At 30.5% G+C, this 15,412-nt stretch overlaps 6 protein-coding genes across 6 annotated transcripts; 4 read left to right on the forward strand and 2 right to left on the reverse strand.

Annotated features, from left to right (window-relative positions):
- Nucleotide 1: 1 nt before the first annotated feature.
- On the reverse strand, nt 2-1,391 carry LOC119601552. The gene is made up of 3 exons (XM_037952550.1): nt 470-1,391; nt 212-322; nt 2-140 (listed from the first exon to the last, which is right to left on the reverse strand). The coding sequence occupies exons 1-3, from the start codon at nt 1,339-1,341 to the stop codon at nt 2-4; spliced, it is 1,122 nt and encodes a 373-aa protein (XP_037808478.1). The 5' UTR covers nt 1,342-1,391.
- Nucleotides 1,392-1,669: 278 nt separating this feature from the next.
- LOC119601553 lies at nt 1,670-2,568 on the forward strand. Its single transcript, XM_037952551.1, has 4 exons — nt 1,670-1,790; nt 1,864-2,165; nt 2,237-2,347; nt 2,412-2,568. The coding sequence occupies exons 1-4, from the start codon at nt 1,707-1,709 to the stop codon at nt 2,566-2,568; spliced, it is 654 nt and encodes a 217-aa protein (XP_037808479.1). The 5' UTR covers nt 1,670-1,706.
- Nucleotides 2,569-2,603: 35 nt separating this feature from the next.
- Nucleotides 2,604-3,494, reverse strand: LOC119601554. Its single transcript, XM_037952552.1, has 4 exons — nt 3,389-3,494; nt 3,099-3,331; nt 2,923-3,033; nt 2,604-2,769 (listed from the first exon to the last, which is right to left on the reverse strand). The coding sequence occupies exons 1-4, from the start codon at nt 3,485-3,487 to the stop codon at nt 2,604-2,606; spliced, it is 609 nt and encodes a 202-aa protein (XP_037808480.1). The 5' UTR covers nt 3,488-3,494.
- A 1,044-nt stretch (nt 3,495-4,538) lies between these two features.
- Nucleotides 4,539-6,591, forward strand: LOC119601555. Its single transcript, XM_037952553.1, has 4 exons — nt 4,539-4,733; nt 4,969-5,207; nt 6,103-6,291; nt 6,456-6,591. Exons 1-4 carry the CDS (start codon nt 4,539-4,541, stop codon nt 6,589-6,591), a joined length of 759 nt encoding a protein of 252 aa, XP_037808481.1.
- Nucleotides 6,592-10,089: 3,498 nt separating this feature from the next.
- Nucleotides 10,090-11,022, forward strand: LOC119601526. The gene has a single exon (XM_037952493.1). It carries the CDS (start codon nt 10,176-10,178, stop codon nt 10,884-10,886), a length of 711 nt encoding a protein of 236 aa, XP_037808421.1. The 5' UTR covers nt 10,090-10,175; the 3' UTR covers nt 10,887-11,022.
- A 1,787-nt stretch (nt 11,023-12,809) lies between these two features.
- Nucleotides 12,810-14,598, forward strand: LOC119601525 (tRNA modification GTPase GTPBP3, mitochondrial). The gene is made up of 3 exons (XM_037952492.1): nt 12,810-13,397; nt 13,457-14,205; nt 14,276-14,598. The coding sequence occupies exons 1-3, from the start codon at nt 12,897-12,899 to the stop codon at nt 14,517-14,519; spliced, it is 1,494 nt and encodes a 497-aa protein (XP_037808420.1). The 5' UTR covers nt 12,810-12,896; the 3' UTR covers nt 14,520-14,598.
- Nucleotides 14,599-15,412: the final 814 nt, after the last annotated feature.

Raw genomic sequence — 15,412 nt, forward strand, 5'->3', positions numbered from 1 at the left:
CTCATATGGATTTTTTGGAGTTTAGTAACCAATCTAATATACTAAGTGGACACTTATTATGGACGTGAGCATCACAAGTTTCGTAATCAGCCTCCATTATGCGAGTATAGTCATCTTTTAAACCATTAATTGTAGGAAATCTGCAAAAGGGCCCAAATAATTGTATTTTTATTTGTGTTTAGAAAATATTTTTAATGCGCATTATACTCACGTGAAAACAACGCGTAGTATATCCTGGATCATGGAATAACCAGGTGGTAGAAGAAATCGTTTACTATCACACACTGCTCGCAAGATACAAGATTTCATATCAATTCCTAAACTAAAATATAAATAAATTTAAAAATACACGATTCCTATTAAATCTTACGCACTTATTAAGAACTAACTAGTCAACTAGATACATATTTTGATCTAATGATTATTGTACATAAGTGCCTTTTTGGACAGATAAATAAAATATACTCACATTTTTGAAAACCCTTCAAAGTGATGAAACAGTTCTCTACGACCACGATAGGAATGATAGTGAGGGGAGTCTTCGAAGGGTTCCAGATCTTCAAAGTAAATGGGTTCATATTCCTTGTGATGATAGTCGTCAATTGATGAAACCAAGTCATCGACGTCTGCAACTTTCCTACTGTAACGCGGTCGAGGATTCCACTTGTTATTGAAAGAGGGATTTGGTATTGACTGTGGTGTCCTTGTATTTGTTGACCACCGACTCCATTTATTATTATAATCGGAATATTTATTTACATATTTTTGTTGCTTTTCTGGGGTCCACTGATAGTTTTTCAAATACTCAGGAGAGCTGTATTTTGACCATTTTTGAGAATTGTTGTAATTTATATTGGATAAGGATGCTGATGGTGAGGATACCCATTGTAATGATGAGATATTTTGGTCAATACGTTGTACTTTTGCTGGTTTAGTAGCCGGTTTGGCACGATATTTTATCAAGGACCCCGGTATTCCAACTAAGTAAAGAGGTGTAGGGCCTTTAGGTGCAGGTGCTTTCGTAGTGGGTTTTCTAAATCTCTTAGGTATCAAATCTATTCTAGCTGAAGGCATGGGATAGTAAATTGCCGCTTCAAAATTGAAATTAAACCCTTTCGGATACATGGCCAGCAGACGTTTACTAACGTTCAAAGTAAACTTGAGATTTGCTCCTTTGGGAAATAACATCCATCTCTTCTTACGTGAAAACACACGTTCCACTACTGGTCTCAAAGTAGATTTCTGATTCGTGTCTATTGAATTCGTTTGACCGAAGGTGCATTCTGACCACTGAGTCAAGGTTACTATACAGAAAAATAATAAAATGTGCATAACACGCATATTTCGAAAGAGAAGACCACAAATGTTCTTTACGTACCCGATTGTAAAGTGAAACTAGAGTAAAATTTATGAAAGTAAATCTTGCAAGAACATTTTTTGGAAATCTTGTTTATTTTTCTTATTTACCAGTAAACGACATTAAACAAAATTCGTTTGTTAACAAACGCACAAAAGCTCGTTAATCAAACTTGACACACTTTAACAAAAACCACATTCACAAGTCCACAAATACAAATGTTAACGTCTTCATTTCAATTACATAGTTTTTTGATTGTGGGAGATTTAATTTGAGTTTACTTTTTTTAAGAATCAGTCTTAAAAGTGAAATCGTTATAGAAAGCACAACTCGTCAGTATTTTGTGGTGATGAAGTTAATTTTTATAGTAATTTTAATGATGTTTACAAAATCATCTAGGTCACTCTTATATCCGGCTTCATCGTCATTGGGTGTAAGTTGAAATTTAGGATAATTATTGAATATTATAAAATATATTCTACAACTACAGTTTTATTTTGTTATAGTTAGTTTCATCGGTTTCTGTACCAATTTTGGAACTGTTGCCTGATCGACGATGCATTGTGGATTGGTGCTTTCAAATGTCATACGATTTGCCCTATAAACTTTCTTCGTTTTACAATATCCCCATTTGGCCTGGTAAGCATGGCTCCAAAACCCGTAAACGCGATATCAATTCATTTATGCTGGACCCATTCAACAATTGGTCAATATTTGAAAAATACAATGCTACCAAACATCTAGGACGTCACCCAAGTGATTTTACGGCTGGCGAACTGTATCAAAGTATTGAAGATTTCTTAGTCAGGTGTGTAAATAGGTCCGAAATAAGAAAACTATCATTATTAATAATTAACCCTTTATAATTCCTTATTCCAGTTATGGATACCACGAAACTTGTCTACTTAAAAGTGTTTGCGAATTGGCCAAGCATCCGTTTGCTGAAGAACATCGAAATCTTTTAACCGATATTCTTACATTTATTTTAACGTACGTTTAATTAACAGCCGATAATGTAAAATTTATTAAATTTTGTTGTTATTATTTTATTTAGGCCATCGTTGCATGAGGGCTTTGTTAAGTCAGAACAAGTTTATCGTGAATCCTATGAAGATGCCGAAAGAAGCGGATTTCTAGGAGAGGATTGTACGTTTTTGTATCCCGATTGTAAACGTGATTTATTGAGTAATCTTTCCAAAATAATAAGTTAATATTTTCATAGTTGAAGGTGTACAAAAGCATTTATTTAAATATTTTTAAAATAAGTTATTGTTAATAGATTAAATGGACTTTCAATGCACTCCGGGTATATTTGCTGACAATTTTTCCCCATAAATCCTTCATTTTCCGCCAAACTATAAAGAGTTTCCTCATATTTTTCATCTGCTGAAAAACCTTGATGTATAGAAGGCCTAAAAATTAAAAACGTATTTAATTATATTCAAGACATTTTGAACATAACGCAGTTAACGTTACGATAGAGTTTGTATATGCATATGTATGTATGTGTGTAATTTTATATTGCCATATAAATTAGTTTATATTTGAAAGTAGAAACTACTTACGTTAAAAAGAATTTTACCATGTCAGTGACAACATTGGCAAAGGATTCATCGAACGGATATTTTGACAACTCACAAATTGATCGTTTCAAGCAGGATCTATCATAACCATATCTAATATTTTAAATACAATTAATTTGCATTGTAATATTGATTAATGTTGTATTTTTATGACTTACTCCTCAAGCAAGTTTTCCAGACCATCATAAAGATTTTTAGCTGTAAAATCATGTTTATTCACTGCACGAGAATTAAATATTATATTTCTTGACCCTCTAGTTGGCCATATAGGAACCGTATAAAATGATGATACATTAAATGGCATGTCATAGTTCATTTGTAAACCCCAATCAAAATAAACTTTACGATTTGGCGGCAGGTCCGCTATTGGCACAGATATGGAACCGACCAACTTTTAAATATAAAATTTTATTACTAAACAATTCATAAGACATTTTTTTCAACTCACCTGAATTACGGTGTACTGTGGATACAATAGCGCACTTTCAACACATTTAATTGAAATTAAAATAAAGAATTTAAGGATAATGTGTCTCTCATAAAACATTCTATCCGCGAACTGTGTCTACTGACTAATTTAATAATTAACACTAGTTGACACTTTTGGTAGCAGTTTTCATTATTGGTTTTGCTTTAAGTTTTCTAATTACATAGTAATAGAATGATTTATTTCAAAATGGGAACATGCATTTATTAAGTTTAAATGTCGCAAATGTAGTATTTACCGATATTTGTTACAATATTGGTTATGTTTGTTAACCCAAGATACATTTCAGCACACACACATACATATGTATGTATGGGAGATTATAGGTTTTTCATTTAAAAATGTAATTGTAATAATTTTAATGGAAAATTTTAGTATTTACAGATAAGTTGTTTTTAAATTAGATACTTATTAAAATCAAATTTTAGTGAATAATTTAATTGATGTATTGATTAATATTTAAGGAACTACAACCGATTTTAGATTCTTCATAAAGTATTTGATTTCCGATAAACTCTCTGATAAATTAAAAATGGAACTATATATAATTTTATTTTAAAGATATTTACGAAATAAAAGTAGTCTGAAGATTGTATCTAACCATACAAGGGTGAGGACGACAGATAATTGTTAATGAAGTGCTTCACAAGCATCAAATGTGTATGTATGTATATATGTATGTTCATAAATGCACACAACCATAACAAAAATAAATAAAAATCAAAAGCCACATTCTACACAAACCCGAACCCGAACATAGACAAAGCACAAACCAACCATAGAAAAACAAAACTTTGTCAACGTTGCAATTTACGGCATAAAAACCATGTATCAACGTGTTAATTACACGCAAAACCACTTTAGTATTTTAACCATAAACATGTTCTAGTCGTCATCATTGACACCATACCATCATCATCGTTGTCACCACCATTTAAAAAATATTGTTCAAAATTAATATATATAAACAATAGAGAATATTTATGTGGATCAAAATACTCCGATAATAAAAAATAGATTCGAAATTTAACATAACAAATATGTATTTTCTTATTTGATTACGAACAACAAAATGAAATTAATTCAATTCGGTCATTGCAAAACAATTACAATGATTTTTGGTTTATTCAGTTTATTACTTTATTACGAGTACCATATTTTCTTCAAAAGTATTCCTGATGATTGTTTATATTCAAATCAAACTGAAACTTTTGAAAATTCAACAACATCTAACAACGAAAATGATACAACGACTTCAAAAAGAATTAAACGCTTTTTAATCTTTCAAGGTGGAGGAGTAGTAAAAGTAAGTAGAAACCAACTTCGAACGAATAAATAATTTGAGCATATATGTATGTATGTACATAACTTTGTAAGCGAATTATGTAATTCGACTTAAAATTAGTATCAAAAGAATGAATGTATCACGATTGCTATTTAAACTGTAGAAAATGTGGTGGAAATAAAAATACTATTTTTGATTGTTTTAAACATTTGAAATCACAAAAAAATAATCATTAAAAATTTTAAAATTCTTTTAGCTCGTCTTTGGAACATCTTACCCAATTATAATGGCAGACAAAACAAAATCATTAAGTTATTTCTATAATTTTCAAATGCAATATCCCCCACCGACCATTCCAGTGTACTGGTGGAGTTTATATAATACATCAACATTTGCAGCACGCAGAAATGCTCGTAAGCGTTCAACAGAAATGCTGTTGAGTTATGATAGAAGTCGTAGTCTAATCTATGATTTTATGGAAACAATTTTGCAACGGTAAGTGTGTTGTAATAGTCGTAATAAATAATAAATGCTACCGATCACCAAATTTTGTACAAATAACTAGGTATATGAATGTATAAAAATAAATATTTACTACAATAGTAAGAGACATCCTCAAGCTTTGCACAATGTTTTTTGACATCCCTACAACTATATAGGAAATGATTGGCGAACTAGAATAGTAGGCGTAGCATCTTCGCTATGAAGTATAGATTAAAAATCGAATATTTGGGACTCTAGAACAGTTACATCATTAACTTTTAACTTATGACGTGGTAGTAATTTTTACACTTTTTTTATTTTTTTGGTCTGTGAAAAAGAGGCTTGCGAAAACAGTTCAATTTTTTTAAATAAATTTTAAATTTTATCCCTGTTTTTGTTAACAATTCTTTTATTAGAAGCAATCAAATTCGAATAATATAAGTATAACATTATTATATTATACACACATTAAAAATTATATATAAAATAAATAAGGTGTATAATTTACTCCACCTCTTCATATACGCTAAACAATTTCACGTCATAATTTAAAGATTAAGTACTAAATTCTATATACCTGGGAAACCATGACTACTATAGCTGTACGAGTAACCTTACTACCATGACTAGCAGTACTGGATGTGGCATATGAAACAAAAGTCATAATAACCTCAAAAAATTACCTTGCTATCTAAGAATGAACTAAATTTTTATTTTGGGCGGGAACATCAGCTACTTCCATTTTGGTGCTACCATAACGTATATACATACATATATCTCTACAAATTGTCATAAGTATAGGATTGTAATTGAACCTTCACCCATACAACCCCTCATAAAGAAAATCATTTGTCAATAAATCTTCCTAATGCTCATATTAATATATAATATATGCAAATGTTTGTAGCTTTGGAGATTTCGGTGGCGAATGCCTATTAAAGGTCATTTGTGAAGTGGCACGAGCCCCTTTAATCGAAGACATGAACGCAAGCAATGAAGGTTCCATACAAATGCACATCACAGACAATGATGAAAATGGAATATTAGATGATAATGGTAGAAATATTTACCACAAACTAATAAATTTGATTTTCACGTGAGTTGGTCATATCAATATTCCTCTAATCATAATCAAATTTTTATTTTATTATCAGAATTTGTTATACAAATCTTTGATAAATTAATAATATGATTATGAATGACGTCTTAATTTAATTATTTACTTAATTGAGTTTAATAATTTTCATTTTATTATGATAGGCCTCTTCGTTCAAATGTGGATGAGCGTTATATAAATGCTCGAATAGCCGGTGAAACTGGAGCAAATTGTGGTGAAACATTTGGCAAATGTCCCATCGTAGAAAAATTCTTCAAACGTTACACTCAATATGTTTAGTATAATTATTCTAATATTTATAGCATACATACATACATACATACATACATACATACATACATACATACATACATACATACATACATACATCATACATACATCATACATACATACATACATACATACTACATACATACATACATACATACATACATACATACATACATACATACATACATACATACATACATACATACATACATACATACATACATACATACATACATACATACATACATACATACATACATACATACATACATACATACATACATACATACATACATACATACATACATACATACATACATACATACATACATACATACATACATACATACATACATACACATACATACATACATACATACATACATACATACATACATACATACATACATACATTACATACATACATACATACATACATACATACATACATACTACATACATACATACATCTACATACATACATACATACATACATACATACTACATACATACTACATACATACATACATACATACATACATACATACATACATACATACATACATACATACATACATACATACCTACATACATACATACATACATACATCATACATACATACATACATACATACATACATACATACATACATACATACATACATACATACATACATACATACATACATACATACATACATACATACATACATACATACATACATACATACTACATACATACATCTACATACATACATACATACATACATACATACATACACATACATACATACATACATACATACATACATACATACATACATACTACATACATACATACATACATACACATACATACATACATACATACATACATACATACTACATACATACATACATACATACATACATACATACACATACATACATACATACATACATACATACATACATACATACATACATACATACATACATACTATCATACATACATACATACATACATACATACATACATACATACATACTAGTGCCCTGCATGAGTAACTCTATTTGCTACACACAATGAGTGACTCATTGCTTTGCACTCAACTCATTGTTTGTTTAGAATAGTATTTACAAAGTTTTGTTATACTCAAACGTTGTGAGTACTATCAAGTGAATGTGCAACTACATTCAAATCGAGCGAGTAAACAATTTGTTTATGTTAAAACAATACAAAATAGATTGTTTGAATCGAATGAATCGATTCAAACTTTTTCTTGAATAAATGGTGAAAATTTTGAATGCTGTTAAAACTAGTTCCTGTGGCCCGAATTCGCTGAAATTTGGTAGTCTTGAGTACAATTGATGACAAGATAATATTATGTTCGAATATTCGAAATTAAGTTCGAAAATTCGAAGTTATGTTCGAAAAATTTTTTATGCTTTTAAATTATTCTTTGAGTCAAAAAAACTAAAAAAAAATTTTCGAAAATTCGAACTCATGTTCGAAAAAAATTTAAAGCTGATAAAACCAGTTTCCGTGGACCAAATTGGCTGAAATTTGGCAGTGTTAAGTACAGTTGATGACGCTACTATATTATCTTCGACTATTCGAAATTAAGTTCGAAAATTCGAAGTAATATTCAAAAAATCTGTTAATTTGTCGAACTTAAAAATTGTTTTGCTTTCACTCGATTCACTCACTGTATACTACTTGAATTGAATCACACAAACACTCTCATTACTTGTTTCGTTTGAATTGAGTATTGACTAACATTCCTTATTTTCAAATATACTATTCATTTCATTCATAAAACAATGAGTGAGTCAAACACAGTGTTTGAAAAAAATCAAATGTTTTAATTTATTATTTAAGTCACTCATGCAGGGCTCTAATACATACATACATACATACATATGTACATATATTATCTTATATGTATACCCCCACCATACTGTATTTAAAAAGAAATTAATAAAGTAAGTTTATTACAAACAAAAATTAATGATTTTTTTTTATTTAAAAAAAGAATTTTTACTTATAAATTTGGTAACAAATGATTGACAATAAACAGTTTTTAAGATTGTAATATTAAAAACTAAAATTTTGTTTTTAATTTTATATTTTCTTTTAATTTTACACCACTCATAAGCGTCCATCCCTCACTATTGTAAACCTTTCAATGTTAATACAACCCAGCAAAAATTGAGACTACTCCGCTAGCGCGTGTAAAGATAATCCAAATATATGGAAAGAAAATATCCCATTTTATACCGTGATGTCCTAGGTGAGTACCACGTAATACAGCAATGCATTACATCGGAGTAATCCCAAAACTAGTCCTTTGCTTAAATTATTCGAGTACAGGAACAACATGGCAACATGGCCCTATATAATGAAGGCTATGGACCATCTTGTTTTCAAAAATAATAAACATGATCCATGCCTCCACTACATAGGACTACTAAACGGATCATGTTCTCCAATAATGTTTACAGGCGAGTAGTTTTTGGATTACTTAAATGGATTATGTACTCCAATAATTTTTGTAGGGAAAATTTATAATTTTTTGACAGAGTTGGGGTAGTGTACTTAATTTTGAGTTCAATCAGCATTTCACTAGCACTTACTTAATTTTATTGTTAAAAATATATAGTGATATTGAAGGTAGTATTTTTATCAGTAATATTTTTTGTGATAATGTTAATTGTTTCACTATAACTCAATTGAGTGGATCGTAGAAATAAGCACTATAATCAAATATTTAAAATTTTGAATAATAACTAACTAAAAGTTGGGGTAATTTAAACAAAATTTTTAACAAACAAGTGGGATTTTGAACATGACCCTCTCGGATTTCGATGAAATTTGCTACACACATTCTTCGTATAAATATGAAATTTAAAGTTGTCCAAAATTTTCAAATTCCTTAGGGCTTAAATTTTATCGAGGTTCAAAGTTCATATTTTTAAGATTTTTTCAATAAGCATAAAATTTGACATAGTATATTTTCTCAACAAAATTTAGAAAGGGACAATGAGGGCATCTCAATTAAATCAACTAGAGTCAATATCAATAGGATTAAAAATTAATATATGTAAATAAGAATTTAAGTTGTTTATCATACCTTTCACCTCCGAGAGGAAAAATTACATATAAGATTCGTTTTATAATAAAATATTTTTGGAAAAAGTACCATTATGTTAAAAAATGTTCAGTACCATTTTCAAATTTTTTTATGCCTGTATCCAACGGTTATTTCGGAATATTTGCGTTATTTGTGGACCGATTTTGCTGACTTTAAAGAACATCTTGAAAGCATTCGTGATAGAATCAGATTTGGATGTATCTATATACCCTTCTCACGGTGGTGAAGGTTATAAAAATAAAGGAATGTCACTGATATTGATCATGGATGAAATAATTATTTAACCCTTCACATAATCTACTCTTTTTTAAACACATACATAAATAAATCTAAGGCAGCTATTTTTTTACTAAATTTTTCAAAACTACAAATTCATATAAATTTTAATTTCATTTTAAATAGTATCTCGACAAAAATTTAAAAAAATAGTTAAAATAATAAAAAATTCAAAATTTAATTATGTCAGGCTATATATCTAAATCTCTTAGACCAATCAATCACTTTCCGATTTTAAGAACTTTGTTGGTTAAGCGCTTTGCATCACGTGGAAAGTGCGCTACTCACGATGATCCTAAATGCTCAAAGCAAACACTTGAAAAACAGAAACCTTGCCCTTCGAAAATTCGTCGGTTGGAAGCAAAAGAGGAATTGCCTAAAACAAATTCCATGTGGGAGAATCCCGAATGTTGTAAAGATCCCTGCCCTGATTATTATCCAAGGTTTGACGAGCTGTATTACGAAAGCACTGACAAACTGAAGCGAAATTATCAACAGACTTGGGTTTCTTGTCCAGAACTACAAATTAGACCGAAAAAAAATTGTAGTCATGAAAATCTTAAATTTCCACCAATGGAAAAGAGGTCTCGTAAGAAAAGACCACAGACAGCATGTCCTGTGGGTGGATCTAGAATTTGCATGGACAACAGAAGCCGAAAGTGTCCAAGGGTCATGTTATCCGGTTGTCGCGGGGCTCGTCAGCCACCCAAATGTAAAAGAGAACGTTCACCTAGTGATTGTTTAAAAGAGTGTACGCCCTACCCGAGCTATTCAGAATGCTTACGAAAAGAAACTGATCCACTCCATCCTATTGAATGTAAATGTTTGAACCATCCAAGTATGTGTGAAGTGTGGGCTGAAATGAGACGTCGAATGACTTTTGTAAAAGGTTGACAAATTAATGTTTAAAAAAAAATATATATTGTAATTAATCAATTGTGATAGGTAAATTTTTATTCATTCATACCAAAATTACAAGAAATTTTAATAAAAAACTAAAGCATTTAAATTAAAATATCAGTTTATAAAGTGGAATTGAAATTTATAGGACTGGTCAAAGCTCCAAATACAAATATTTTCCGTTCTTTAATATTTCACACATATGCACACTTCAAAATATTACAGGAGAGATAAAAAACTAAATAAAATAAAAACTATATGAAACATTTATTTTTTGACGAACAAATATTTTTTCAGCTATTTCCGTAAGTTGTGTGGAATACACTCGGAAAATATATGATTGCTAGAAAGTACGTTTACTATGAAACGATTGTCAACAAATTTAACAGAAGTCTGCTTTAAGTGGCCAAGAATCATACTGGAAAATATCATTAAGATTAGTCCAAATTTAACTCTAGTTCCCATATAACAATCCTCGTCTGCGAAAAGAGTGAAATGTTATTGTTGTAAAACAATGTCGCAGTTCAATTTCTTTATATTCTTTGGTATTTGCTTTCAAATCCAACTTTTTAATATCTCGGATTATCCGACTTAGAATATGTGGTCTCCGGTAGATTAGTGGTTAGTGTTCTAGTCTGGTAGATCGGAGGTGGTGGGTTCGATGCCCACCAGAGGTTAAGGGGCGCACAACAGGTCCGATTTCTATTTCTGCATTGTTTCCAAATTTATTTTTTTTAATTATTTTTCAAAATGGGCCCTCAATTTTTTTCAATATTTGGCACTTAATTTTCCCCTATTTTTTCCAAATGGACGTTTTCGTTGTATTTTTTTTTTACTCAAAAGAAAGCTTAGACCATTTCCTTTAACCCAACCATCTTAAAATCAATAAATTTAAATTATTTGTTGCAAAATGTATCTTATTATGGGTTAATTTAAAATAAAAATAAATAAAATAAATAAATAAAAATAAACAATATGGGTATAAATACAAATAAATAAAAAAAATTAAAAACAATTTTTATTATTTTTTTTATATTTTGGTACTTTCCTATATAAAAAATCGAATCAATTAGTATTAGAATTATTCAATTAGATTAAGTATGAAATAAATTAAAATTCTCTGTGAATTACCGTATGCAGTGCACTTTTTCGACACTTTATTGATATTTGTGCTAAAATAAATTCATTAAGATTCATCAAATGGGATGTATTCTTCACTGGCACTACTGTCATACAATTCCTATTCATCAAAAATGTAGTCTGGTAGATCCTCCAGTAATTAATTGTATTCATCAATTTCTATGCAATGTTTGGAAAAATAATGAAAAAATCTAAATGTGAACTGATTTTATTATAAATATAATACTCAGTAGCATCACAAGCCTTCTAAAATGTTCACCAAAAATGACATAAACATCCTTAGAAGAAAATTATGATATACATATGAGAAAATAGACATAGGTAGTCCCATTGTACCCAAGCGAGTACACCAACATTTAAGCTTATAAAATAAACTTAAAAACAATTTTTTTAATTATTTTTACAAAAAATTGCAGTAATATGGATAATCTATCATTATAAAACCTCTTGTTTTTTGTACCCAAGCGAGTACAGTGGGAACGAATGGGTCAAGAGCTTTGTGGTCACTTATTGGGATGTGAAAAAATAATATTTTATTTCAAAAACTTTGCTTTTGAGGTTAAAATATTATTTTTTTATATATCGCATCCCATTATGGATCTATAAAGCCCTTAAAGGAAATTGTATAAGCTTTCTGGGTCACTTGACATGAAATTGCCTTATATACATGGTCTTTTCTAACTAGCCGGCTTACAACCGATTTTAAGCTACCACCGGCATTTTTAGTGTAAGCCGCCGCCGCCTTTAATATTCGTCAGCGCAGGGCTCTGATGTTTGTATGTTTGTATATTGTGTTATTTATAACATTATTTTTGTTTACATTTCTTGGCCAATTGAATATATTATTTTTTCTCTTGTTAGAAAATGTATAGTGTATTTAGGAATTTATTATTAAGTGCAAAGTGCAATTATGTTAGGACACGTTTGATGAGCACTGCAAATACTATTTATTCTTTAAGTTCAGCATATGGAAAATGCGGTGTTTCTGTGATACGAGTATCTGGGCCGCAAACAAGACAAGCACTTCGAGCTATTGTAGGAAATCGTCACGAACTAAAGGAGCGATATGCATATTTAAAGACTTTACACCATCCCAAGAGTAACGAAATTATTGACAAAGGTATAGTTTTATGGTTTCCTGGACCTGCTTCATACACTGGAGAAGACAGTTGTGAGTTTCAAGTTCATGGCTCTTTAGCTGTGATTGCTGCAATGATGGACGCATTAGGACATGTAACGGGCCTAAGGCCAGCCACACCTGGAGAATTTACAAAACGAGCATTTTTTGGTAATAAATTAGATCTGACCGAAGTAGAAGGTCTGGCAGACCTTATACATGCCGAAACAGAAGCTCAAAGAAAACAAGTAAGTCTTCCCATAATCAATAAATTCTAGGCTTTCTAAAAATATTTGTATTTCTACAGGCACTTCTGCAAAGTACTGGCTCGCTTTCAAGGCTTTATGATAATTGGAGAAAACGTTTGATCCGCTGTGCAGCCCATTTGGAAGCTTATATAGATTTCGCAGAAGATGAAAATATAGAAGATGATGTCATTGTCCAACTTAAAAAAGAGTTGAAGAAAATTCAACTGGAGATAAGGGAGCATCTCAATGATCAAAGACAGGGAGAGATGTTAAGAGACGGTGTGCGTACAGCTATTATTGGTGCTCCAAATGTGGGTAAAAGCAGTTTTCTTAATCTAATGTGCCAAAGAGAATTGTCAATTGTGACTGAAATAGCAGGGACCACCAGAGATGTTATAGAGTCCACATATAATATTGGAGGGTATCCTGTTCGCTTTTCTGATACAGCTGGACTAAGACGATCGACAGATGATAAAGTTGAAAAACAAGGTATTTTAAAGGCTAGAAACTGTGTACTCGAAGCGGACCTAGTCTTAATAATGATGGATGCCGGTCACTTGAAAAATATACAAGTAAATGATTTAAAATCATTCAATCATTATTTAAATAATTATTTAAAAGATTTGGATCTAAATGAGGAAATACTGTCAAATAAACGCATACAAATTGTTGTCAACAAAGCTGACTTGCTGTCCGATGATGAACTTAAAACCATCCAGGAACTGCCCAACATATTTGTTATATCTTGTAAAAATAGGACAAATCTAAAAAAGTTTCTGAGACAATTCGAGAATCTACTAATCGAGCTGTAAGTAAATTCTCACATGGCCATATAGGTGAACAATGGTGTTTAATCATAATTAATAATAAATTTTCAGTTGTGGAATTCCATTACCCGAAGCACCCCGGTTGACACATTCCCGATATCGCTTACATTTAGAGCGGTGCATTGATCACATACAATTATTTTTGTCCGAATATTCACCAGATATTTTCCCCGATATTGCAATATCCGCTCAAAAGTTAAGACATGCTGTCAAAGATATAGAGCGTATAACTGGCCATGTTAGCACCGACGACATATTGGATGTAGTCTTTAAGGATTTTTGCATAGGAAAATAGAATCGAAAAATAAAAATATGTACATCTGCAAAAGCATATGAAGAATTTGTAATATTAGTGCAAAAGAAATGCAAAGAGAGTTTAAAATACCGTTTTAATGATAAATTATATTTTGTTTGTATTAACAAATACATAAACCACTGAACACCACATAAACAATCAAAATTATTTTGGCCCACCCCAATTTTCTTAGGATCTTGTTTGTTTTTGTAATTCGTTTGATTATTTTATTGACGGTTCTCCCCTGGCTGTATCGAAACCGTCATCGCTAAAATGTCTTTTCTGCGTATCTATGTTTTCTGTTTTCTGTTTACTGTTTTATTAAGTTTGAGGTCTCAATAGCACTAAAGTAATGAGTGATGATTATGGCGGGTTTGCAAAAAAAAAAAGGAAAAAGTATTAAAAACGTTATTCTTCTTTATGGCGATGAAACACGAAAACGGACCAAAACACAATCACTTGACCTAAACCCTATTGGGAACCTTTGGATCATTATAGATCAGTTCACCAAAAGATGTAAAGAAACTAACAGATCCAAAAACAATTTCAAAATTTATTCAGTGTAAAAATTTTATATTTAATGCTTTACTTTTGACCTCCAATGTAACTGTTTTTTTAAATAATGTACTGTATAAAAGTATGTTTTACGGATAATTGCAGGATGCACTAAGTATTAGCGTTTTATAGTTCAAACGAAAAGTCGACTTTTTGCATTTGGTTAAAAGTCGACTTTTCAACTTTTTGCATTTTATGAAAAGTCGATTTTTCAACTTTTTTCATTTAATTAAAAGTCGACTTTTAGACTTTAAGTATTTTATAAATACTTTTTCCGACTTTTCGAATTTTTCCGACTTTTCGAATTTTTGACTATTTGACTTTTTTCGAGTTTTTCC

This window comes from Lucilia sericata, unplaced genomic scaffold (genome assembly GCF_015586225.1).
Source record: "Lucilia sericata isolate MDLA Ls3-8-SP2 unplaced genomic scaffold, ASM1558622v1 Contig000172F_arrow, whole genome shotgun sequence".
In the NCBI taxonomy this organism is placed as follows: domain Eukaryota; kingdom Metazoa; phylum Arthropoda; class Insecta; order Diptera; family Calliphoridae; genus Lucilia; species Lucilia sericata.